This window comes from Paroedura picta, chromosome 2 (assembly GCF_049243985.1).
Source record: "Paroedura picta isolate Pp20150507F chromosome 2, Ppicta_v3.0, whole genome shotgun sequence".
NCBI classification, from domain to species: Eukaryota; Metazoa; Chordata; class Lepidosauria; order Squamata; family Gekkonidae; genus Paroedura; species Paroedura picta.
The window spans coordinates 87805428-87832556 of record NC_135370.1 but is presented as its reverse complement, the minus strand read 5'-3'; the positions used below and the strand labels follow the sequence as shown (position 1 = coordinate 87832556).

Here is a 27129-nt window from a genome sequence, read left to right as displayed (position 1 = left end):
ATAATTCCTAAGTATTATTTCCACTCTCTGTTTTAAACCTCACTCACCTCTAATTCCTGAAATAAAAAAACAAATGTACAGAATGGGAAAAGGAGAGCTGTTCTTTCTACACTGTATTTAGCAAAAAGATGTCCCTCCAAGCCCTTTCCCTTTTACATGGCACATCTAAGATTCCCACCTCATGTTCCTTTTAAATGAAAATTGTCTTTTTTCTGTTTTTTTGTAGTTATCTTGTACTCTGGTTGTACCCAAATGGGCAGGGATGAATGCGTCTGTTCATTGAACGTTCTGTTTTTTACAGGGTTGATATTGGCAATGGCCTGACTGTGTGCAAAGATGGCTGTGAAGCGATTGTAGATACTGGAACCTCTCTCATTACTGGGCCAACTGATGATATTAAGCAGCTGCAAAAAGCTATTGGTGCCAAGCCAATAATTAAAGGACAGGTAAATGCAGGCAGGGACCAGGGTGGAGAGTCCTTTTCCAATGCTGGTAAATGACTAAATGAAGAGTAAACTGCTAATGTATGTATTGGTTTTACTCTAGCTTGCATTCAGGTGTATTTACTGGCTTTGGTTTGAGTCGCTTCAAAGTACCCAAAAGGGAATCTGGTTACAAGTTCAAACGGGTTATATCAGATGACTTATGCTACAGTACTTGGCTTGACTAAGAGCTGCCCATAATAAAGAGTTGGTAACTCCTGCCTTTGATGTTTTCCCATACCTTTAGTAGCAGGCATTGTTCTTTGCATCACAGTGCTCCAGTAATGAGAGGCAATGCTTGCCAAGTGTTTCTGTGCCATCTGGCAACTGAAAATGTCAAAGCATCTTTCTTTTTTACAAATAAAACTAGGTCTCCTCCCTCCCCCCCAACTCCTGGATATACTCAGTGATAACAAATCTTTAACGTTGTCTGCCAACCACTGGAAATATCATCTTGATTTGAAGCTATCAGGTTATAAGGAAAGAAATCTTAGGTTGTAGTGCACTATTCAGGGAAAATGGCTAACTGGTACTTAACTATGTCAGTGATGAAAAGGGCAGATTCCATGCTAGGAATTAAGATAAAAGTTGAAAATAAGACTACCATTATCTTAATGCTTTAATATATCTACAGTGCAGCTACATTTGGGGTACTGTATATGCTTTAGGTCAAAAGTGGTATTATAAAGCTGGAAGAGTCTTGATGCCCTTTGTAGAAGAAAGGTGGCTTACAAATACTGCACAGTGCAACTCTCAGCCGAATTACATTCTTCTAAATCCACTGAAGTTAGTGGGTTCAGAGGGATGTAATTCTGATTAGGATTACACAATTAAATTATAAAGATGCAAGGAAAAACAACCAAAATAATCAGAGGTTTGGAATACATGTTTTAGGAGTCTGGAGGAGGGGAGACAGCTAAGGGGATAGAATAGGGCTTTATTTAACGATGGGGTTGAATGCTGCCAGGTTTTCTATTTGATCTATTCCCTTCCTGACTGTGCCACCACCATCACATATCCCATTGTGATCCCGGGCATGCTCTTATTAATGGTTTTTCACAAGCAGAAAGGCTGGAAGAATCCAAAGTGTGGGGTGAAGAAAGTTGATAGCAGGAGAAACATTCCTGTCTCTCATATTAATGGAACTCATAGTCACGTAATAAAATTGATTGGCAGTAGACTGAGGATAGGTGAAATATTATTTATATTGTGAATAATTAAGAGGCAGTTTACTGCCCCAGAATGTGACAATGTCTGCTGGCTCAGGTGCCTTGAAAGGGGTAATAGACTAACCTATGGAGCATAGATCTGTTAGTTGCAGTTAGACATGATAGTTAAACTAAACCTGTCAGTTCAGAAAAAGTGTACCTCTGAATGCCAGTTTTTGAGGGGTAAGCTGAATGAAGTGATATTGCCCTTAGGCTGTTTTTGTGAGCTTCCTGGAAGCACCTGAATGAGCTCTGGGCGAAAAAAGATGCTGAGCAAGGTAAACTGCTGGTTTGACCAAGAAGGGCTCTTAATTCATTGAGTTCTTATGAGGAGATTTAAAATGAACAGGATCTGGAACTAGCAGCTAAGGTTTTTGGTTTAAAATAGAGCACAGTCTGAGAGGATGTTTGATAGGACCTACTTGCAAGAAACCTGCCTTTTGAGGAGGGTGTTAGTTGATGTTTTTTTCATTGCTGATGGTTGGATTAAAGAAAAAAAAACTAGAGTATTGAGTACAGAAGCCATGTTGCCAGGATGTTCTGTGGATTACAAAACCAAATGGGGGGATGGTATAAATACGAGCATTTGCAATAACTTCAGTGCAGAAGTGTAAACTTAATGTAGTCATGTCTGGAAAGACCAGATAAGCTCAGTCCAAGAATATTGAAAAGCTTACATGTGAAAAAATTGTTTCCATTAATAAATTGGCATAACTTGGAATGGGTGGCACCCAAGACTGGGAAATAATTGGTGTACTGGCCAGGATTGCACTTCCGCTTTTAACTCTTTAATGCTTAGAGGGCTGTTTCAGCATATGTAAAGCATGATATCTCCCAAGGGACCTTTTACTGCATCAGAAAGGACATTTGTCTGACAGTGGCAGCATAGTGCTGTGGCATGATCGCACATAGTGCTTAGTGTCTGCTGGGCATTGCTCTCCCTTCCACATCACTATGTCAGCCTCATGTTGCCAACCCAGACTCTAACAGCATCATCCTTCTAAGCCCATTGCCTTCAGTGGACTTAGAAAGGTATAACTCTGCTTAGAGCTCTTCCCAGGGATGTTTCATAAAAGGCAGAATCTTGCCGTGTGTCACTTTAGTACTTAGAGGAATGCTGCACATGGTAACTCTTCTTTTCTGAAGTTTTAAAAATGTACAAGAGAGTAGAACCATTTGGTTTATGGCTCTGCTAACGAACTATTGCTCAGAAGTAAGGGGGTTTTTTTGGGTCGAGAGCGGAATGAGTCATAGAACATAGTATAAAAAAACATAAAATATATTTGTAATAATAATACTGGGTATTTATAGAGTGCTTCTAGAATAATTAAAGAGCTTCTCATTCTTTATAACCCTCACTACAGCTCAGTAAAGTGTGACAGTGCCCCATAATACAGATGGCTTAAGATGTTGTAGCAACTAAGACAAAAATCTAAATGGTGGTGCCTTTGATGTCAAAAACATTAAGGAAATAATTAACAATATCACTTCTGTTTCCCTGAGGCTGCTTTCTAAATGTATGGCTGAGGCAAGATCTGAATAAAAAAAATTGGAAAATAATGTGTAAAGGCTGCCACAGTTATTGTGAAGAAAAAAGTTTGTGCTGTGGAATGGATGGACTGATTGTGCAGTTTGACACTACATAGTTCTTCGTTCCTTGTGATACAAATCTCTGCATAGTCCATGAAGTTAACAAGATTAACTCTACCTCCCATCCATTATTGTTTATTAAATAAATAATAATTATACTGTCATCCTAACCGATTCCAGCAGTTTGTTGCATAGAGAGGAGTTTAATTATGTACTGCCATTTTATCTGTTGTTGGAGGATTGTTTCGTTAAAAATTATTTTATATTGTATATTTATTATATTGTTGTGAACTGCCACAAGCCAGTTTGCGGGGAGTGGCAGTATAAAAATCCCACAAATAAATAAATAAATAGCTGAATCTGCATTTGTCCAAATAGTTGCCCAGTTGTAATTATATTTGGCCACAGGAAGTTGCAAAGGCCCTCAAGTAAGACACGTTGGATAGTTTTCACTGTGCTAGAAGCCCAAGCTGCAGGACCACTTAACTCAGTGGCACCAAGAATGGACCCAAGCTTATCTACTGTCTCCTTCTGCAAACTGCCCGGCAGTGCAGGAGGAGGTCACTAGTGAGCAGAAAGGAATCATCACGGCTGTTTATGGATCTGGGGCACTGAGCTGTTGGGGGTCAGTTGTACGAGGGCAGCAACTCATTTGGAACTTTCCCAGTAAGCTGAATCAGCCAGTCTGATTGGCTGTTAAGAAGTTTGTTGCTTACTTACCAGGATAGTTCAGGCAAGGTCCAGACTCTGGGCACTGGCCCACCTGTTGCACAGTCAAAGGCACTTCTACGTGGAAGAGGACAGGGGAAGTTGCTCTAGCCCCTTCATAACTGCCATCAGTGCTTGGGAAGAATGGCTAGGGATGCTGCTGTCTCCTAGTCACATTCAAGGCTTGAGGGTCTGCCTGCAAAGTGCACAGAATGGTTTGTGTGACAGAAGAGGAAAGGGATGGAGTTAAGCAAAGAGGGGATGCCAAAGGGATAACAAGGAAGATGAAAAGGCAACTATGGAGTCATCACGCTTGTCTGGCAGGTGGGGGCAAAGGGGATTGGGAAGTCCAGCTTCCTTTCTTTTAGCATCCCCAATGCTTAGTGCTAATTACAAATTTTGATTTAACTCTTTTTTCAAAAATGATTCCTGGGTTTAAGAATGCTGGACCCTGAACTACGGCAAAGTGCTCTTTAAACCAACTCCCTCTAAAAGGCTGTCCTGAAGGGTAGATGTCACCACTGAAAATAATTAAGAATCACGTAAGGTAGCCAGTACAGTTGTTGCAGGATTGATTTTACATGCAAACACTACTCAATACCAGGCAAACGCAAGCTGCCATATTTTGTGCAGTGGTTATTAGCATCCATGTCTTATGCTTCCATTTTCTTTCCTTCCTTTTTTTTGCAGTACATGCTTCCTTGTGATAAGCTGTCTTCCCTTCCCAATGTGAACATTGTCCTGGGTGGCAACTCCTATTCTCTAAGTCCAGATCAATATGCCTTAAAGGTAAGTCATTTCTATGAATTTTCTCTTAATGCATAATATCTCCACTTTTGATAGGTTTTAGTTTTAGGTTTTTAAAAAAAACTGAAACAAGCTTCTTGAGTGTTGGCATGTAAATTTAGCTTTTCCTCCATTAACAACCATGCAGTGTGAGAAGCTGCCAAAATACCATTGTTGGTTACTAGAATGAGGATTCAAAAAAATAGTGGTTCATTTAAATTTGATTTGCCTGCTGGTCTTGTTATAAATGGATGCTTCTTTTATTGATCACCATAAAGTATAACAATCCCCACCCCACCCCTGGCAATCTCACAATTGCCACCCCAGCTGGTTATTTATAAAAGCCTGGTTATTTTTAAAACAATCTTTTTCCTGTTTCATTTCATTCTCCTTTTCTCTCTGTAGGTTACTGTTCAAGGAGAAACGCTTTGCCTGAGTGGATTTTCAGCCTTGGATGTCCCACCACCTGGTGGCCCTCTTTGGATCCTTGGAGATGTATTCATTGGCCCGTATTACACTGTGTTTGACAGAGATAATGACTCGGTTGGCTTCGCAAAGTGTAGTGGGAACGTGTAAAAGCAACTGGGCCCCACCTCCCACAGTCTCTATGGAACACACACACAGGCACCCCCATAAGCTCACTGGAGTTCTGTATTAACAAAATAAAGGAGAAAAAGGACATTTCAAAATCTAAATGAGAATTTAAAATTATATGGAAAAAGACTACTGCTAACTTTTTAACAATCATTTGCCCTCTCCTGCATGACAGGCTATAGAGAAGTTGTAATAAAATCACCATATTTAAGGAGCCCAAGCATAGTTGGTTTGTCTTCCAGTCTACTAAAAGGCTGCCCTTTTACATGACTGAGCATCAAGGCTTACAAATATCTCTTTAATTTAGTCTACCTTTGCCATTATCTTCCTCTCCTTTTGTAAAAGTTTCTAAATACTTTTTCTGTATTTTCCTCTTTTCGTGTTTAAAGAAATGAAAATGGTCCTTAAATAACTTTCAGAGGTTATTTCAGGGAAGTACTATATTACATTTGCCTTTATTTAATGGTCCCAAATGTGCAATGTTAAAAATGAGTAAATGTTTTATCCATATTGCATCATGAAGTTGTGGGAGATAGCAGAAAGGTCCTGATTTGCAAATTTTACATAGCAGGCTGTGGGAGGAGTGGGCAGTGCCAGACTGTACCCTATAGAGTATCCTCGGGAACTAATAATAGTAGAGAGTCCCCTTCTGTAGGATGTGATCAGGTTCTCCAGCTAATATTTTGTATTTTTACCTGGCAAAGCCCATTCATGTGCTACAGTCTCAAAGTGTAGTTGCAAATCCTTCCTCTTTAAATTTGTGCAGAACATTTGTACTTTCCATCTTTTTCAAAGAAGTGATTTCAAGCAATTGTGAGATTTTCTGGATCAAAGTACTTTTAGAGAAACATCAAAACTGCAATATGTTTTCCTTTGGGTTTTTTTGTCTTTTCTACAGTCTTTCTTCTCATATATGCCCTCCCAGTTTTATTGTACAAAAGAAAAATTATTGTAGATGACACTCTAAAATGCAGTCTGCTTTGACAAATTTGCTTGAGGAACCCAGCCACCTTAATGGCTCTACACAAGCAAACTCTTGCCACCTTAACAGAAGTTCAACAGCATCTATTTCCAAGAATATCTCTGGTTTGGGATCTGCTTTTGACTTAACAAGCAAAAAACAAAAGGTAGCAATTAAGGGCAGGGAAAAATAGGTGGGATATTAGTAGTAGAAAGCTAAATTATTTGGAATTTGTTAATATTACCTTGTATAAGGAGACTGTTAATACCTGTGTGGCTAATTCAGAGGGTTCTGTTATTCTTCTGGACCTAGTTTCAAGTTTGCGAGCAGAAAGCACAAAACCTGAGAGTAAAATGAACAAAAGACTGGTTGTAATGGAAAGTCAAGAGCACTTCACTGAAAATGTTCTCCTGAACTATCTGTGACTCTGGCATATTCTGCACAGTACAACAGAAAAGCTTGTAAACTTGAGGGAATGGAAGACCTTACAAGAACTTGAGCAAATGTTTATGGATATGCTGTATGCCCTAGATCTTTCTTCCCTACTGGGATGAGTATTTTGGATGCTGATATAGGCTGTAAGGTGTCCCCCAAGAAATATATGCAGAAGATGTAACATGAGATATTTATTTTTGGTAGTGTCATTTGAATTTACCAATGAGTCTTTGGTATTCAAACCAAGATGCATTATAAATATGAGTATCATATGAACATGGGCATTGATTAAGCATTGTGTGTTCTGAATTGCCCTTGCCATAATAAATGGACTTCTCTAAGCCCTGTGCATAGTGGTCTTCAATCCTGATTAGTAGCTCAAGTTGTCTCAAGAAGCATCTCACTGAAAATATCAATTGCAAATATTCAGCATAATTTCCAATTGATCAAGGCCTTTTAAAAGAGTAGCTATTAATAAAAGGTCTCAAATAACTGTTGTTTAGGGGACCATTCACATGGGGATTAGTTCCCCCCCCCCCCCGGGATTGAATGCAACCTTTGTTTGGCAGACATCGTAGCTGCTTGATTGCAACTGTTAAAACCAATCTAGCCTCTCTATAACATCTCTTTAATTAGGAGATCAGCTGGTTGGGATGTTTTGAATGTAGGCACTGGACCTCTAGTTTGCCACCATCTACCAGTTCTATTTGGTCTTTCTAAACACGTGAAATGCCATTGTGACACTCCAGTTATGTAACATGCTGTCCAAATGATACTCTCAATTTGTCATAGAAAAATAAAATAAAAAATTCTGCCCCAATTATTTTGTAATGTCAATTATTTTTTGCCTAATTTGTAGTAGTGATTTTTTGTTGTTGATTACAAACCAAATGATAAGGTACAGACTGCGAGGATCTTATGTTCATGTTGACCTGAAAAATCTGCCTATTCCCTGTTTTTATTTTGTAACATCTGGCCTGTTGAAGTGTTCTGGGGAACCTGAAATTTCTCATGCTGTCAGGTGTCATTGGTCCAGTGGTTGGTCCTAATAAACGATATTATATGGATTGTCTTTTGAAATAAAACCTCTCTGACTGTTCATAAAATGACACTGCATAGATCTCCATTCTATCATACTTTAAAAGTACAGCAACCTAGCTCCAGGTGTTCTTATGGCAGTTCTTTTCTTTAGTAGAAAACAAAAACATCTCAAATACTACTACTGTAAATATTATCCTGAACCTGAACTTTTCCACTGAAGGTTACATGGAAATTGAGAAATGAAGGTTCTTCATTAGCTTTATATAAAGCATGGGAACAGCCTCAAGTCAGGCTAGGATTCACTACCTGATAAAGATTTTTTACTCGTTGGGAACCTATTATCTAAAGTTTGGAAGGGTTTGTGTGTGTGCATGCATGCTTAATGTATTTATCATTAGTTTCTTTAGAGGTGGGAAGCAGAGTATTGTTTAAAAGACTATATGTGGAAGGAGAGATGGGGAGATACATCAATATTCCCAGCAGGACTCGCAAAACAAGTGAATGCAATTGCTGAGAGTAGCAGAAATATGACCATTATGGTTTTCAGCATTATTATCATCATTGTGCTTGCTATCCCTAAAAGGTAAGGAATAAAGTGTGAAATAAATAAGCAGCTGAAATAAATATGTATATAAATAAGCAACTCTAAAACTTCAAAGTACAACTTCACTTACCAAAGAAAATCACAACCTAGTCTTCCAGAAGAAATCTAAAAATCACAGAAACTGATATTTGAAAAATAGTTTCCTCAGTAAAGAATGAACTACAGTCATGAACTTTCAGTGGTACTAAAGATCTAGATCAGTTACTGAATCATGCTTGGCCAGGCTTTTTTGCTAAAACTACCGTGAAGGACTGTAAGGCAAAGCACTCCCTGATCTCTCCAATGATTAATGTATATAGTAAAAGCTCCATTCCATCTTGCAGGTGTTACTAATTGGGCCTCTTGGCCTGGAAGGCCCTTATCTTCAAAGCCAAAATAAGAAATGATATAATAGGCTCATCCTTGGAACCTGTAAAGCCACAGGATGGAAGGGGAGAATGAGGAGAGGTGAGGTAATTTTCTAGAAGGCTGTGTCCTGGTTGGTTAGTCGCCATCTCCTGATCTTGCCTGGCCTAAAAGTTATAACTCGGCTAAGAACTGAAAAGACAGGCTAGCTTGAATTCTGATGGACTAAAGGCCTATACCTATATTCTGCTGCCAACAGCATAGAGAATGCTTGTGTGGAGGCCAGAGATTTCATGATTGTAAGATATCATCCCTCTGGCCCAAACAGTCGTCCTGCTGAAATACTTAAAAGATATGCTGACTGGTGGGCTGAACCATTATCCAATCTCTTTATGGTTTTAAATCCATTTGGGATTATGCCAGATTCCTGGTTAAATTCAATAATTTTCCCAGTACACAAAAAAGGCAAGGTCAATCATCTAGATAACTTTCACCCAGTTAGTTTTTTTTTCCATTAAAGGTAAGTTGTATCCCAAATATCTTAAACACCATCTCATTGACTGGATATATTTAAATCATGTTATGGATAGATTGGTTTTTCCAAAGGGAAATTTGCTTTAGAACATTGTTACACTGTGACCTTTATAGCGGATCAATATTTGAATTTGGATAGGAGACAACTTTATGCTGTGTTTATTGATCTAAAAAGTGTGTTCAATCTCAAGATATCTATCCTTATCCATGGTTCCTCTATATATTTGTGAAACAGCCTAGGGGGTGGGATGTGTCTGGCTGTCCAAGTTGGAACAGCGAAGCTGGCTGCACCCTGATTGGCCCTGCCCCTGCAGCTCCCGCCCTCCGTCCCTGGACTCTAGCCTCTTTGCTCTCAGATGCACCTCAGTGCCAGGAGCCCACAGCAGGTAAGGGGAAAGGGCCCTTGGCAAAGGGTTGTGGTGGAGGGCTTGCTAACGAGGGCCTCTTGTCCTGCTAAGCAGGGCCTGCTAAGCAGGGCCTGGTAACAAGGGCCTCCCGGCCTGCTGACTGCCTGCTAAGGAGCTCTGTCCTGGGCCTGCTAAAGAGATGGCCAGTCCCTGCCCACCCCACTTGATCCGGCCGTGATCTGCGGCCCAAAGCCTCCTTAAGCTGCCTGGCTGGGGGCCAGGAGAGGGGACCCTTTCAGGGAACGGGCTTTGAAGCTAGTTATGGAATAAATTGGAAATGTTGAGAATAGATTGTCAATTATTTTCTTTTGAAAAAAACATCATGCTGACACTGCATGCGAAGTTAAATATAAAACTAAGAGCCATTTTATACCTAAAGAGAGCCAGCTTGGCGTAGTGGTTAGGAGTGCGGACTTCTAATCTGGTGAGCCAGGTTTGATTCCACGCTCCCCCACATGCAACCAGTGGGGTGACCTTGAGCTTGTCACAGCACTGATAAAGGTGTTCTGACTGAGCAGTAATATCAGGGCTCTCTCAGCCTCACCTACCTCATAGGGTGTCTGTTGTTGGACGAAAAAAGGGAAGGTGACTCTAAACTGCTTTGAGACTCCTTTAGGTAAAGAAAAGCGCCACATAAGAACCTATTCTTCTAAAATAACCATGTCTAAAGGCATTAAACAAGACTATCCAGGATTCACATCTCTTTAACTTATTCCTGTATGATTTAATGTAAAATCCATAAATGGCCATCCTCCTATACTAGGCACGCAAGTGGTTCTGCTACTGTTATATGCTGATGATACCACCATAATCTCTTGTACAAGAGTTGGTCTTCAAAAGTACATCAAGGCATTCTACCTTTACTGTCAGGATAACAGGTTACTAATCAAGTATACCAAACCCAACGTTTTAGTGTTTTCAAAAAGCTGGCACCCTTTGAACTGTAGAATAGGTAACCATGTAATTGATCAAATTAAATCCTTTATATACCTAGGCATTCACTTCACCCATAACCTTAACACACAGAAACAAAACACTTTGTCCTTGTGGTATTGGCTGCCCAATATTGCACACAATATATATTTTTAATTTTTACTAGATAGATAGTTAGGCAAGGGGTAAACCATAGCAGTGGGAGGAGATTCAATAATAGATGGGCAGCGACGTACGTAGGTCCAAGAAGGCCTCGGCCATGGAATTTCCACGGCCGTTGGCCTGGTCAATACGGATGCTGCCCTTCAAATCTCTGTCCCATCCCCAGGGCTGGAGGGAGAGTGCTAGGGTGGAAACAGTGCTGATCCTATGCCAGGTCAAACAACGTCCTCAACCTTTACAGGACTATTTTGTGAAGCATGAGGCTGACCTGACTTGTGTGACCGAATCCTGGGTGCATGAGGGCACCACCTGGGTTTTCAGTTTTACATCAGCCCCAGCTGGGGGGGGGGAGGTGGGTGGCAATCCTGGTCAGAGAGTCTTTCTCCTTCAGGCTCTCCCTGCACCATTGATCACGAGGATAGAATATGTCGTCCTAGAGTGGGAGTAGGTCGAGAACGTGGTTATCTGGTTGGTGTACCGATCACCCACTACACCTCCGGATTCCCTACCAGGCCTGCTGGAGGCAGTGGCCGCATGGATGATGCAGTATCCAAAACATTTGATTTTGGATGACTTCAACGTCCATGCGGATGCACCGACTCCAGGACTTGGCTTGGACCTAGTGTCAACCATGGAGACACTAGGGTTCTTGCAATTTACTGCTGGTCCCATTCATCAAGCCGGCCACACCCTTGATTTGATCTTTGGTGCAGGTGTTGTGGTAGATCTGGTGGCGAATAACATTGTTCCATGGTCAGACGACCATGCCCTGAAGGCTTGACTGAGGATACCACCCCCTCCCCATTTGGATGACTGGCAGATTTCAGTCCGCCCACAGAGACTTATGGATTCCAAGAGATTCCTGAATGCTCTGCGGGACCCGATGACCACCGGCATCTTGATAACAGCTTTGGTGGAGGACTGGCAGTCCCGCCTAACAGCTGCAATTGACAAGATTGCTCCTAGGCTTCCTCTCCACCTTCATCTCAAACAGGTTCCATGGTATACCCTGTAGCTTAGAGAGAGGAAGAAGGAAGTGAGACAACTGGAGGAAGTGTGGAGGAAGACTTGTGATGAGGCTACAAGACTTTCTTATTGCACACTTCTGAAGGCGTATGAGAATGCTGTGAAAGTGGCAAAACGAGACTTCTATACCACGGAAATCCCATCCATGAGTTCTCGCCCGGCACAAATTTAAGGTAATTAGATCTCTTACTGCCCTTTAGGAAGGGCGTCAAATGATAGGGAAATTGGATCTTAGCTGTATGCCTTTATCAAGCTATTTCACGGACAAAGTTCTGTCACTCTGCTGCGTCCTACCTGCCACGATTGATACAGTGAGCTAACTGGAAGCTCCGTGGCCGTCACGGGGGTTAGTGTTTGATGGCTTCAGGCAGCTCTTATTAATCAAAGTGGACAGATTACTAAGCCCCTCCGAGTTTTTATCACAGACAGGGCCCGCCCTAACTCCTCCGCATTAGCCCTTAGGGCTTTATTTTATCCGCTCCACAGGAGCGGTTAAAGATTGGGTAAATTGGGATTTTATTGTTTTTATAATTTTATGCTGTGAACCGCCATGAGACCTATCAGGGAGCGCCGGTATACAAATCCAAAAATAAATAAACAAACAAACAATATTAGAGTGCCCTGTTCACAAAGTACGTCAGCAGAAATTTCTTCCAGCCATCCTGCAGAACAGGATAAATGCAAATAAAGCAGATATAAGCCAGCAACACCTTAAGGACAATGATCCTAATATCACAAAGGTAGTCACTAGATTTGTAGAGACCACTATCAAGGTTAATTCATGTCCTGTCGTTTTGATATTCTGCTTGATATTGTGATTCTGTATGGATTTTACATTCATACTATTTTACATATTTTATATGTTATGAAGAGGATTGATTGATTATACAATCTAAGAGTCCCTTAAATAATTGTTCAGACTTTAAGGAGCACCAGGAGTGATGTTAGCTGGCCTTTAGGGTTGGGCGCTTTGGCGTCTAAAGCAGCTGCTCGCGCCCGAAGCAGCCGGCACCACAGTGCGGGAGAGGCGCGGGTGTTGATATGCCAGTCAGCATACACATGCAGGAGCAGATGCTGTGTGTGTGCTGAACAGCGCGTCAATGCCCGCGCCTCCCCTACTCCCCTGTGTGCCATGGCACTGGCAGCTTTGGGTGCGAGCAGCCACTTCAGACACCAAAGCGCCCAACCCCACTGGCCATACTCTCTCTACCACACCCTGCAGGCATGACATGCCACTAGAAGTGACATCACCACCTCTGTTGACAGGCAGAGTTAAGGAGAGACAGTAAGTGGCGTAAGGCAGTAGTAGGCATGTATGCTCCACCCCCTCACAGATGTAGAAACCACAAGAGAATTCCTGCTTAGGAGGGGAAGCCATGGAAGCAGTTGGTTCCCAAGCTTGTGGCCAAATTATTAAGTCAGAGGGGGAAAGGCTGTGGAACCCCTCTTGCAGCTCCCATTGACCCCTGGTTGGGAATCCCTGGTATAGATAGATAAGCTAGTATTTCTTATTTTCTGAGCAACTTGCTTTTAGAGACTTGTGTTGCCTATCAATAAACTGACATTCGGAAACTTATCCAAATAAACTATATATTTTTACAAAGCCCGTATTCTTGTGCACATTGGTGGACTCAATAGGTTCAGGTTTGGAAACCTTGACAAGGACTTTGAACTCCTGAAATATTCTTTTGTTTTACTATCTCTAATAGTGAAGTGTTTTTTCCTATGCTAATAATGAAAGCAGTAAAACAAAGTTATAAGACATACAAGGTGGCTTTCCTAAATATGCAGAAAAGCATGATGCCATAAATCAACCAAAAAGAATACAAATGGCCTAATGAAAACAAGGCATATTCCCGTGAATACAAAATACTGGAAGTAGCCAAGGCAGGGAGGGGAGCAGAGAATGATGAGAAAATTAACCTGTTCAAACCATTGAAAATTTATAGAATCTTGGGATTTCCAAAACCATCGTTTCTTGTTCTCAAAGCAAAAGCATTGTCAATAGGCAAATGTGTAATACTAGAAGTCTACAGGCCAAAGCCAATACATTAGACTGCCTGGTACTAAAAAAATAAATACAGGTCCTATTAATATATTCCCCCTCAGCTGTGATGTTCACAATATATTACTAAGCTCCACAAACAACAAGGGCGGTTTATCTCTGTAGCAGATGTAGTAAATGATATGGGCCCCATGCTTTCAGGGCCCCCAGCAGTCCCTTCTCCCATGGATCCGGACCATAGCATCTCTCCTCCCCTTTTCCCCCTCTTTAAGGACATTCAGAGTGACAACTGTTTCCTCGGTGTGGGAGGGGGGGTCCACCCCTATTCTGACTACTCCCACCTCAATTGTACTCTGCTAGGGCCTTGCAAATCCTTAAATTGGCTCTGGTGCTATGGGACCTGCAAATCCTTAAACCATGCCTGATTAACAACACATTGTTCAACTCCACTCTGTTTTCTATGCTCCTTCTATATGAAGCCTCTCAGAGAGGTCATCTAGAGCAGTGGTCCCCAACCTTTTTGTCACTGGGGACCGGTCAATGCTTGACAATTTTACTGAGGCCCAGAGGGGGTAATCTTTTGCTGAGGGACGTCGCCGCTGCTGCCTGAGCCCTGACTTCCCACCGCCCGCTGGGGGGCTCTGTCAGCAGCAGCTGTGCAGTGCCATGCTAAGGGGGAGCCCCAGCCACGGTGGCCGTTGGAGACCACCAAAGGTGAGACAATGGCAAAGTGGCAGGGCAGGCCTTGAGGCAGCAACCGGGGAGGAGGACGAGGAGGAGCCACAGCCCAGTACCAACTGGTCAACGGACCGGTAACAGTCCCCAGACCGGAGGTTGGGGAACACTGATCTAGAGATTTAGAATACAGTATCATCAGCCTACTGATGATGATACTCCATCTCCAGCTCTTTGTGTCTGAGGGTTACAATGTATTGTATGAAACTCAGTTCAGAAAAAAAAAATAAAGATAACATTGGTAGGAGAAGCAAACAAGCTGTGTGTAGTGTTACATGACATGAAAGACAAGGCTTCCAGTTTGGAAGGTTTTATGACTGATCCACCAGCTGCACTGGCTACCAAAACAAAACACCACTGCCTTGGTAGATGGAGCTTCCCTTGAAGATTGTTCAGAAATGTCAGTTGGTCCAAATTGCTCCTTGGCATGAGCAGGTACAGGCGGAAGCATATTAAAACTTTGCTTAGTGAATTATATGGGGTACCTGTGTTTCAAGGCACAATTCAGTGTGTGGGCTTTAAAACCACAACTGGCTTAGGTCTAAGGTACCTGAAACAATGTGTATTCTTGTACCAATCTTTGTGTTCTTTAAGGCCTGTCAACAAGCCCCTGCTCATGTTTTCATCTCAGGAAAATACAAGTTTGGCATCAATCAAGAGTAAAGATTGTTTCTCAGTAAAAAGCTGAAAATTACACACTTTACTTCCTCAAGCTGTTTACTTATTCCCTATTTTCTTCTTCCTATGAGCGAATAAGAGTGATATGAGAAGAATAGGAACTTTCTGCTGTCTTTTTGTTGCTTTTTTAATTAGTGGTTTTAGAGTGCTTTAATAATGTTTTTATTGCTACTTTGAGTTTGGAGAGTTTTTGGCTACAAAGCTGCATAAATAGATGTTATCAAATTGTTTTAAAAATGGTTTTGAGTGACATTTTCTAACTCACTGGACCAGGACCTTTGAAAAGTTCTGGTTTGTTTTAGTTTTTTAAAAGAACCTGTTCTCCCTTTCCTAATCTTCCAGCATTAAAAAAAGTTCTCGCTCCCAAGCTTAACATTATTCCCCTCCTTTCTCTGAATTTTCCAGTCAGGGGAAATTTCAAACATTCACATCTCTGGCTCTCTGTGTATCTCCACAGGCTGCATTCAATATTTACCCTATTTCTGTCCATTCCCCATGACTGGAGCAGAGAGCACTCCTTGCCCCGCGGCGCTCAGCTGAGCGTCAGCACTGAAATACTGTCCTCACCATGCTTTCCCTTAGCCCCTCCGCTGAACGGGGTGGGGAGGCTGATAGCATTGGCCATGGAGCTCTCTCTCTCTCTCTCTCTCTCTGGTGTTTGTGGGAGCATTTCCAGACCCAGCCTGAGCCAGTAACCTTCTTCTAGCAAAGTCTCCTAAACCAGAACTGGCCTCCTTGGTGCTCCTGGAAAACTCTCTCGCTCGCTCGCTCTCCCTTGGGCTGCCAGCACGCCCAGCCCGGAGGATGTTTGCCCCGTTGTACAGGGGGCGGTCTGCGTTTCCGGCAGGTAGGGGCCAAGAGAGGGGCGCGAGGGGCTTGTGGAGCAGAAGGTCGTCGGGTATGCGCGCGCCACTTGAGGCCCGGGATGGGGAGCCGTGGGAGACGGCGGGAGGCCGGGGGGGAAGGGCACCTCCGAGAGCGAGGGGGCAGTGGGGCCGGCGAGGCTCCCCTGTGAGGGCGTGTGTGCGCGCCACTGTGCCTTGAGCTGGGTGGGTTGGCGGCGCGGGGCTGGGGGGGGGGGCAGTTGACCTCTCCCTTTCTCCCTCCCTTCCCCCAACTCAAGAAGAAGAGCCGGAGGCAGTGCTGTCTGAGCGGGAGATGCAGCAACGCGCTGGCTTCCCTCCTGGGTGAGTAGCCTCTTCTCCTGCCTGGTCTTCCAGGAGGGAGTGGATGGACGGCTAGCCGTGAGGCTACAAGCAGGCGCTTTTTCCTAATTGCAAAGCGGAGGGGAGGGGAGCTTCTTTCAGGCTTATCCGCCGCCGCCGCCGCACCCCCCCCCCCCATTCTCCCTCTCCCCCTCCCCCTCTTCCCACAGCCACCCCTGACCGCGACATTGTCCAAACGGGGAAACTGCTGACAGGTGAAAGGGGGGGAGGGGAAGTCAATTACATCAGGAATCCAGTAAAGATGGGGACTCAGCAGGATCCGACGAGCGGCAGGCAAACGAGGCAGGGCTGATCTGTCGCAGCCGTGCAGCCTGTTCCAGTAACAGGCTAGCTTTCACCCCCTCCCCTCCCTCCCCTCCCCAGCCAGGCCGGCCGGCTGCCTCCCCGCTGGCCGCTTCGATCCTGGCGCGGGACGGCGATCAGGAGGGATCCGATGAACAGATGGACCGCGGGGCTGAGGAGGGCCGGCCCGGGAGGTGGGGAGGGGAAGGCTGGGATGCGCGGGCAACTCTCCTGCAGCCCCGGTGCCGCTCTCTCGTTTGAATGGATGCTCGCGGGAGGGAAGCCGGAGTGGCTGGGCGAGAGAGAGGGACTGGGCGCGAGTGAGAACGTGCGTGTTGTTGCCGTCGCTCTCAGGCAATAGCGCAAAGGACTTTGGCAGGGATAAATCGGGGGAGGCAGCGGGCTGAGAGCGTGGAGGAGCTCATTGCCTTCTCCTCTGGGTTCCTGAACTCTGGGGCGGTTGTGTGTGGGAGGAGGGGGCGGGAGTGGAGCATACTGCGGGAGGGAGCTGGGACCCCCGCTGCAGCGAGACCAGGAACTGTTACACTGCTGCATATATTCAGGACTGCTCAGTGTGCTCGAGAATACTCCTTTGTGGAACGTGTTGGTAAACCCAGTATTCTCTCTCTCTCTCTCTCTCTCTCCTCCTTGCCTGAAAAATCCTCCCTCCTCTCCCCCTTCCTCGTTTTCTTACTGTCCTTTCCTGGGTCTTCCTTCCGAATCTTGCACGTCCCACCCCCCCTTTCTGTTTTCCTCCCCCTCCCCTTTCTGCTTCCCTGCCTTCCTCCTCTCCTCAGGCAATCATACTTTGCTGGGATATAGTTGGGTAAACTGGGGGCTGCCACCACGGAGAGACCACAGGAACCCCCCTTGGGCCCTCCATGTCCCTTTGACGGGGCCTTTTGGACTCGAAGACCCCCCCACGCACCCCAGCAAGGGTGCTTTGCTTGCATCTCCAAGACACCTCCTGTGCAGCAAGGGTCACCTGTCCTGTCTCCCTCTTCTGCTGTTTGCCTCATGGAGACCAAGAGCTGCAAAGGGGATAGCCTTCGGCCACCTATCCAGTGCAAGCACTCTGTAGAGAAGAAGACGATGACTAATCCCACCACGGTGATTGAAATCTACCCAGACACCACCGAGGTGAACGATTACTATCTCTGGTCCATCTTCAACTTTGTATACCTCAATTTCTGCTGTCTGGGTTTCATTGCCTTGGCATATTCTCTGAAAGTAAGTACTGATCTCAGCCCTGAATCTTTGTGCCTGCACTCGGAGTAAGTCTGTGTCTCTCCAGTGGAACTTATGGCAGAGATGCTGATTTACACCAGATCTAAACTAAAAATAATTCTGTTTTTCACGTATGTGGATGTGTGTGTGTTTGTGTAATAGCTTCTGCTTAAAATGTTAATGTTCTCTAATGAACCTGATGCATAGGTTGATATCAGAAATGAGGTCCAGAAAAATGAGGATAGGGGTTAACCTGTAGGCATTCTCATGACAAGAGGAGAGCTGTAAGTAATATATAGTTTTAATGAATAAGATGAGAAGCAGCAATCATTATAGATCTGATTTGGCATTTGGTACTATCGGAGATATGTGATTAGGAGATTTCTGATTTCATTACCCATAGGATGGGCAAACGAACTTTATACTGATTAGATAAATAGCCTGTCTCAAGGGGGGGGGGAGTAAGAAAATGATAGTAGGTTAGGAAATCTTGCATGCTGCTGCCCAGAGAAATAAGCATTACTGCTATTATCATTAACATCACTGAACACTGTCATAAATCATTCCTGCGAGGCAGGTCACTGTTATTCACTTTTTATATATAGTGATAGGGAAGGGAGCCTGAGTGATTCCCCCTGTTTTCAGGACTATACCAGTGCTCAAATTTAATGAAGTATTATCAGCTTTCATCACTTTGCAAACTTTAATTCAGTTCCACAGTGTTCTTGGAAATGAAATTGTTTACCTGCTGCATGGGCAAGTATGTTGAGGCACAACAAAGTTTTCGATGCTGTGCAGCTCTCTTAGACTCAACAAAATTGGGGATGTGATTCAGTTTCTTCAGATACAAGTCCTGAACATGATGCACTAGAATATTTTTAATATTCAGTATTGCAGAAACATCTGGAGTCAAGCTGTTCTAACAGCATCAACAGCACTGTTGCCTGCAGTGGAACTGTGCCTCTAGGTGAAAGTATGTCTAGGTTCCGGCAAAAGGGGCTTTGAAAATACGTGTCAAGAACTCTGTGGCATGCACTATCCAAATCTAATCAGAATTCATGGGAATGCTTTCACAGACTTGTAGTTTTGGGAGCTTAGATTCTGAAGAGGATTGGGGGGGGGAGAGAAAAGAGCTGCCTATCAGAAGCCCAGAGAACGAGTGGGTTGGGTGTCAGCTTCCAAACCTGGTCTTTGGAGGACCTCTGGGTTCCCTCAAGCTCCTGCTGCCCTCTGCATAGACCCGTTCCTTCTTTTTGGCAAGTCAGAACAAGAGCAGGAAGGGGTGAAAGAAACAGCTGCTGTTCTGCTGCTGTTCCTATTTCCCAGGCAAGGAGGAAAGGAACTCATGCTTTGTTCTCCCTTGGGCCTGATAAATCACAAGGTCAGCAGTGGAGACCATCTAGGAGAGTAAGGTTTCTGGCTAGAGTGTGGGTGATGGGTGGGAGGGTGTCATTGGAATAAAAGAGATGGATTTATTGTGGATATTCTGATTAAAAAATAGAAATCAACGAGCATGCAGGAGACAATATGCTCAGGCATAAAAGGAAGCTACAGTCTCTTATAAGGCAGCCTAAGTGCTCTGACATGCTTGTTCATCAGAGAAATGGAGATGGACGGGATAGGGTGATGATCATAACAAGAGAAATCATTTCGCCAGCTTGTATAACCTTTTTTTAAAGGTAATGTTACTCTGTGTGCACACCGGACCTGCTGTAATTATTCCTCATAACTGCAGGGTGAATATGAGCCAGCTGGGCTCCAGGATTTCATTGCTCAGTGCAGCCAACAAACAAATTGTGGCCATCTATCAAAGAAGGACGGCTACTGCCCCCTTTTCCTTTTTTCATCTTTCCTTTTAAGGGGGGGGGGGTGTTGATAGCTCTCAATGTGAGGAGGAAGAAGACCCTGAGCTTTAGAGCAGCCTCGACTATGTCAGGGATGCAATGGCCTATGAGACAGTGCACCTTACAGGCTTTGGAAAATATCATGTATAGGAAGGCTAGCATACACAATTCAGTGTGGTTTCATCACAGAAATAGATCAATTAATTGCATGTAATGTCAAGCAACCATGAATTCCACAAGAGTGCAATGGGCAGTTTCCAAGCTAGCTGCTTACTCAGTCTCTAGTGTTACAGGCTGGATGTCAAATACCAAGGGGTCCCTGTGCCCCCGAGATCTTTTTTTCTTTTTTTGTGCATAGTGACTTGCCTGTGTTATTTGCATGCTTCACTACCCTGTTTTCATTGTGTGTGAAATATTGTCGGTCAGCTATTTGCTCTGCTTTCTTGAAAGAAATCTCAGAAAGTTTATGCAAGCCTATAATAAGCTTCCAGTTTTATCACTACTATCCTTTGAAACATGGTTTTGGTACTTTGATTGTCCTCTATCTGATGAAGGGAGCTTTGACTTTCAAAACATTGTTGGTATCTAAAAGGCTACTGGACTCAAATCTATTGAATATGCAGTAACTTGAAAGAAAGGGTCTGTAACAGGTATGATGTGACAGACAGCATTTATAGGAAGGTCATTTGGATCATAAGATCCTTGGCTGAAAGTTCCTGCTTCTGTACTATTCCCTGTCTTCCTTATAAATTCCTTGCAAAGTGGGAAAGAATATTTGAAAGGTAGTTCTGTGTTATACATGCACATAGGCACTGTGCAGCATGCAGTGCACAGGTTGCCTTTCAACTAATCTCTAGTATATTTTGAAACAAAAGTCTTATTATTTGCTCTCCAAGTAATATCCATTTGAAATTACAGTATTTGCTGGTGTATAAGACTACTTTCCCCCCCTGAAAAACATGCCTCCAAGTGGGGGGATCATCTTATACACCGGGTGCACTTCAGTTGGGATAGACATAGTGGCCCATAGTACTGTATTTTGAGTGGAAATGTTGAGGGGTCGTCTTATACGCCCAGTCGTCTTATACGCCGGCAAATACGGTAGTAGCTAATCTGTGCTAACCATTTTGTACCTAAGCAGGAAATTGGCCTGAGTTTTCTGTGCTCAGGGGACCAAGGTTCTGGGTCCTATCCAGTCTTTTTCATGACTGCTAGACATAAATTCTCCATCCATTTTTCCCTTACATACTAATATATATAGATTAGTATGTTATATAAATATATTAATACATATCTTTCCACCTTCATATTTTGCTAAGGGGTAAGTGGGCGGAGAGTGGACAGACAGCAGTTCTATCCAATCAGGTGAGGGCACAATCTAGGCCCTCACCAGGACAGGCCAGAAAGTGATGGGGAAGCAGCAGGACACCATGAGTACAGAAGGAGGCCTTCCCCTCAGGCCTAGAAGCACACCCGGGACCTTGAAGAGGTTCTGGGTGTGCTTCTAGGCCCGATGGGAATTCTGTGCTGCCGCCGGGGGGGGGGAAGCCTTGGGAATAGACCTAGAACCTCCCCTGTGGAGATTTTGATATTGTTATCAGAAGGAGTATGATGGGAAAGAGGCCTTCTACATTTGATTTGTCTTATGGTGTTCTTTTAGAGCAGTGGTTCTCAACCTGGGGGTCGGGACCCCTTTGAGGATTGAATGACCCTTTCACAGTGGTCACGGCAGGGTGAGCAGCTTGGCTGAGGGGAAGGTCTGCCATTGTTGCCAGTCTTCCTGTAGGCATCTGTCTGGAGCAGCGGAAAAGAGTGAGATCACAATGGTGGGACAAGAGGCAGAACTGAACCCCAGGGGAAAAAAGGGACTTTCACGCCATTTATCAGTTTTGGTTTAATTTCTGTGAAAGAACACTTGCATAATTTTATGGTCGGGGCTCACCACAACATGATGAACTGTATTAAATGGCCATGGCATTCGGAAGGCTGAGAACCACTGTTTTAGAGGATGTTACGTTACAACAGCAAGAGCCTCTTGTAGCGCAGGGTGGTAAGGCAGCAGAAATGCTGTCAGAAGCTGTCTGCCCATGAGGCTGGGAGTTCGATCCCAGCAGCCGGCTCAAGGTTGACTCAGCCTTCCATCCTTCCGAGGTCGGTAAAATGAGTACCCAGCTTGCTGGGGGGTAAACGGTAATGACTGGGGAAGGCACTGGCAAACCACCCCGTATTGGGTCTCCCATGAAAACGCTAGAGGGCGTCACCCCAGGGGTCAGACATGACCTGGTGCTTGCACAGGGGATACCTTTACCTTTACCTTTACGTTACAACAGCAGGTCTATTGCATTGGATGGATAATTTAGAGAGCACATGAATCAGACCACAAGAATCAGACTACAAAATTTACAATACCATCACAGTTGGAAAGGGACTTCCGAATGTGTTTAACTCTCTCAGCAACCAAATGAAGAAGCCAATGATTTTACTTCACAATCAAAGGCTTTATAGAGACAGTAGATAATGTGTTCTAAATTTCTGACCCAAGAGCAGAAGAAAGGTATTAATCTGTGCCACAATTTAGGGCTTGCCAGCAGACACAAAAAGTATTAAGCAAATAGATAGGAGGCCAACACACACCTTAACAGTTCTATCCACATAGACATGTTAATGTGCCCCATAAAGTATGATGGTTTGACAGACATTATGAGATATTTGTTTTCTTGTCAGAAAATGTGTCTTCAAGCCTAAACCTTCACACATAGCTTATATGTCTGACTTACAATTGTCTGGCTTGGGAAATTCTTGGAGATTTGGGAGTATTGCCTGGTGAGGGCAGGGTTTCAAAAGGGGCCTCTGTGGGGGTCATGGAATCTATGCTCCAAAGCAACTGTTTTCTCCAAGAGAATTTCACTTTGCTATCTGTAAATCAGTTGTAATTCTAGAAGATCTCTATGTCTGACATGGAGGTTGGTGGTGACCATAGACTATCTTCAACCTTAGCTTCTGTAACACTTTTTGTAGCAGGAGAGGAAAATGGGCCAGTATCATTGATGCTGGCATTGACAAGATGTATATTTAAATATATGTAGACACTCATGGGTGGTATCTCATTTCTCCCTGTATTTTCTCTTTTTCCATGCCAGCCCCCCACAAACCCCCCTTTCTTACTTCATTCTCTCCTTCCTATCAATCTACCTATATTGTTTCCCCTCCCGTCATCTTCAGTCTATCTTCTTTCCTTTCTCTTGGCAGTCTCTCTCCAGGAAAAGTCCAACCAAGTTTCAAATTGCTGAGGTGAATTGCCCGAGGGCTGTAAATCACCTGGACAAGCTGTGTGCCTAGCCTGCCTAGGCTCGGTGAGCCATGTGATAGTGAGTTGCTTGGTGGTAATTGCGACCAAGATGTGCAAATAGTACAATAGTTAGTTTTGTGGGAGAGTAAACTGCTAGTTGTCACCAGTTGTCAACATATATGGCAACAAGTTGTTTGGTGGCCACTGCCAGGCCAAGCTGTAGGGCAGCCAGGGCCCCAGCTGAATTGCTAAGCAATATTGGTTGATGGCTTCTGTTACCAGGCCTGGACAAGTTGAATGACAATGAGTTGCCTGATTGAGTCACATAATAGGTCTGGATGAGTTGTACACATTGTGTGGTAACAAGTTCTTTGGTGGCTACCACCAGACCTGACCCTACATGTTCTCCCTCCATCAAGGAATACAAGATGTGGGTGAGGAGCTTTCCAGGGTTGTTTAGGCCTTCCAGTCTATCCTTGCTACCCCTACTTTTTATTTACAGAAACTAAGACTTGGAAGTCTCAACAACAACATTATGGTTGCATAGAAACCCCCAAAATGGCCATAGAGATCTCAGAATGTAGTTAGGCAAGAGCTCAGTGCACATTCATTTCATAAAGATACGGATGCTATTTCTATTATTTGGGGAGGTTTTAGTATCCTAGATTTTCTTTTAAGATTTCAGGGTTGCTGTTGTTTTTACAAATCTGGGGTTTCCCTCAAATTTATAGAGAAATCTCCACTGTCTGTTCCTGATTCCAGTGTGGGCTTTTTGATCCACACTCTGTGGTCTGTTTCAGAATTAGATCTATGCTATTATGAAAGTGACAGTGATGCCTCTCCATGAATCAGTGCATGCCTCTCACAAAGGTGAGAGGAAGCGGAGAGAGAAGATTAATGTTGCCTTCTCCCCATCATTACATATTTTAAAAACTCACATGGTGGGGGGAAGATTATCACTGCTTTTGATAAAGTTCTCTCCCACCAGTTTGAACCACTCCTCTTGACTCCTGTTCACAGGTAAAGAAGCATCCTGCTTTCCCATTTATTTTGGGAGGACTGCCACACACCACTGTCACTGGAGAAAAGACAGATGGGCGGGTTTGTGTCTGTTTGTTTTGCAGGGAGGGTGTTCTGTGGATTTCATGTTGGTACTATAAACAGATTCCTAGGATGAGCCTTTAATAGTATTCTCACAAATGTAGTCCTGAGTAGGGTTAGGCAATATGACTTGCCTGCTGAGTTGTCATCTAAAATAATTATAAAGTAAGAAGGCATTTGGTAAAGTGTTCCTAGAAAGAGGATAAAAAAACAAGTGGAATTTTGTAGAGAAGGACTATTGTTATCTGATTGCACATTATAATATAAAAAGCAAGGGGGAATGCTACTTAATTTCTATACTGAGAAATTTTGTGACTCAGGCCTGTGTGTCATGTGGCTAGAGCTTGATTGAGACCTGGACCTCTAAGGAGCTACATTCAACAGAGCAGTGATTAGGCTCCTAAGTGATAGCACTTTTTTGACATTGTTATGTCTCTTCATGGGCCTTCTGTCTCCACTCCTACTGGATGGGGGGGGGGGGGCTGGAGGACTGGTAGTCTGGATTCTCACACTAACAGAAAGAGGTGCAGTTACCCAAGGGTCTGGCTAGCTGGCAGCTTAGACACATCTGTACCATATAAATAAAGCAAAACTACAAAACCCAAGAACTCTTGGCTCTGTAAGGAGCCAAAGGCCAAGAGCTAAAGGAATCTTGGCTGTTGGTTCTTTGCCAGAGGATTAAGCTGAAGGATTCAGTGAAGTGCAGGACTGTTTGAGAAGCATTTTGGATGGATCAAAGTGGCGTGATGACTAAAGGAGCTGAGGTAGTGACATGTTCCAACTGTGGCATGTTTGTCTTCTTACCTCAGGGGGATGGCATTGACACATGCAGCAAGTGTTATTATTGGCTCTGCTGGAGAAGGTACAAGGATGAGATGAACGCTTGAATGCACTGCAACATATAAAGGAGGGTGAAGAGTTCTTGGACAGAACTCATGAAGCACTCTTGAGAGAGCATGTGCAGGAGGAGGGAAGGCTATCAAAACAAACACAGGAGCACCAAACAAAAGAGGAAAGCTGTTAAATGGAAGGCTGTTATGCATAGGAGTAGAAGAATAAGGAGAAGGTCTGCCCCACTGATGCTCAGCAATTTGTTCTGGGATCTGCCTGAGAATGTGATTCAGGAACACAGGAGCATGAGCAATTACACAAACCCCCATGAAGACCAGGAAACAAGTCACAGGCCCCTACAGGTGAGAGTTCTAGGTCTGCATCCCCCATGAAGCCTAGGAAACACTTCACAGGCCCCCACAGGGAAGGTTCTAGGTTTATTCCCAAGGGTACGAAGAAACGGGTACTGGTAATTGGGGATTCCCTGCTGAGAAGCGTAGAGACTTGTAGTCTCGAGGCGTCTGCTGCCTACCTGGTGGATGCATCAAGGATGTCACAGAATTGCAGACAGGCTTGTCAAGCCCACATCTTCTTTCTCATCCATGTAGGAACAAATGATACTGCCCAGCACAGCGTGGAACCTATTAAAAAAGACTTTGTGGATCTGTGGAAAAAAGTATAGGACCTGGGAGCGCAGGTTGTGTTTTCATCAGTTCTACCTGTAAGTGGCCATGGCTTAGGAAAAGATAGAAAAAACATGAAAGTAAATGACTGGCTATATCATTGGTGTCATCAGGAAGGGTTTGGACTTCTGGATCATAGTCTATGGTGTCAATATGAGGAGCTGCTAGCAGAAGAGAACCCTTGCACACCTGGTGAAGAGGGCTTTAAACTAAATCCAAAGGAGGAGTGAGACATAAATTCAGAACCTGGTGTGATAGCAAGAACTGAAGATGGGAAAATTGCAAATCTACAGGGAACGACACATAAGCAGGGAATTGCCAACTTACAAGAAAGTTCGAAAACCAAAACCATGGGGCACACAAAGGATGGATGGCAATGTCTCTACACTAATGCGCAGATTATGGGAAACAAGCAGGAGGAACTAGTAGCCCTAATAGAGGAAGGGGACTATGCCCTAGTGGGGAATCACAGAAATTCGCTGGGGTAATACTCACAATTGGACTACTAGAATTGAGGGGTACAATCTATTCAAAGGGGACAGACAACTAAAGAAGGGGGGAGGTGTAGCAATATATGTTAAAAATATTTATACTTGTGAAGAAATACAGGTACCTGAGCATGAAAGTTCGGTTGAGTGTATGTGGGTAAATATAAACACCAGAAGTGTGTTGAGAAGCATACAGAATATAGTTGAGAAGCATAGTTGTGTAAATGTCCACCCAGGGCTCCTCCCCTTCCAGGCCCATCAAGGTGGGTTGATGTGATCAAATATGGTCATATTGCATTTTTTTTCAAAAATTTTAAAATATATTAAAATTAATTCTCACCAATTGAGAAAGAAACCCAGGATTGCATGAAACTTTAGTAAGTCAGAGAGATGTGTTTTGAATGCACTACTATATTCCTTTGAAGGAGATGTATCATTTGAAAATCCTGAGAGTCATGAGAAGTGACTTATTAATAGGTGTAGTTTTAAATGAACTTGGAATTCAATCCAGTCATCTTTGGGACAGGGTATATTACCAAGATTTCAGCTTAGTGCTGCAGTAAGGTGAATTTTCTGTACAGAAACAGTACTTGTTTTCAGTAAATTAATTGTGTTAAGGGTAATCATATCATAGTTTTGGAAGAGCTGTAAGAGAAGCTGGAGGGAAATTCTATCATCTTATCAGTATGTTTCTCTCCACATTCAATATATTATTACTTCTTGATATATGGAAAAAGGAAAGATGGACCTCACAATTTCTGAGAAATTACAAATAAAATAAAATTAACTCTAGCTTTGTATACCAAGAAATATGGTACATTATTATAAATTGAAAATAGGTTTACATTTAGGATATACTTGTATGTAAACAGATAGGTATTCTGGGTACATTAATGTAAAAGAGAATAATTATGAGACTACCCT

At 43.6% G+C, this 27129-nt stretch overlaps 2 protein-coding genes across 5 annotated transcripts in view; both read left to right on the top strand.

Annotated features, from left to right (window-relative positions):
* The window catches only part of CTSD (cathepsin D), a 43179-nt gene extending 35595 nt beyond the window's left edge, over nucleotides 1-7584 (top strand). Inside the window, exons 7-9 of the mRNA XM_077321492.1 lie at nucleotides 302-446; nucleotides 4679-4777; nucleotides 5180-7584. Coding sequence (XP_077177607.1) covers nucleotides 302-446; nucleotides 4679-4777; nucleotides 5180-5350 — 415 coding nt within the window. The 3' untranslated portion in view covers nucleotides 5351-7584. The remainder of the gene's footprint in view (nucleotides 1-301; nucleotides 447-4678; nucleotides 4778-5179) is intronic.
* An 8170-nt stretch (nucleotides 7585-15754) lies between these two features.
* The window catches only part of IFITM10 (interferon induced transmembrane protein 10), a 42930-nt gene continuing 31555 nt past the window's right edge, over nucleotides 15755-27129 (top strand). The window contains exons 1-3 of one of the 4 annotated variants that reach the window (XM_077321489.1): nucleotides 15755-16081; nucleotides 17540-17972; nucleotides 25643-25755. In XM_077321489.1, the coding sequence (XP_077177604.1) occupies nucleotides 17760-17972; nucleotides 25643-25755 (326 nt within the window). In that variant the 5' untranslated portion in view covers nucleotides 15755-16081; nucleotides 17540-17759. Of the gene's footprint in view, nucleotides 16082-16181; nucleotides 16422-16673; nucleotides 16937-17539; nucleotides 17973-25642; nucleotides 25756-27129 lie in introns of those variants that run through there. The other 3 variants (XM_077321487.1, XM_077321488.1, XM_077321491.1) reach the window with 3 other exon arrangements.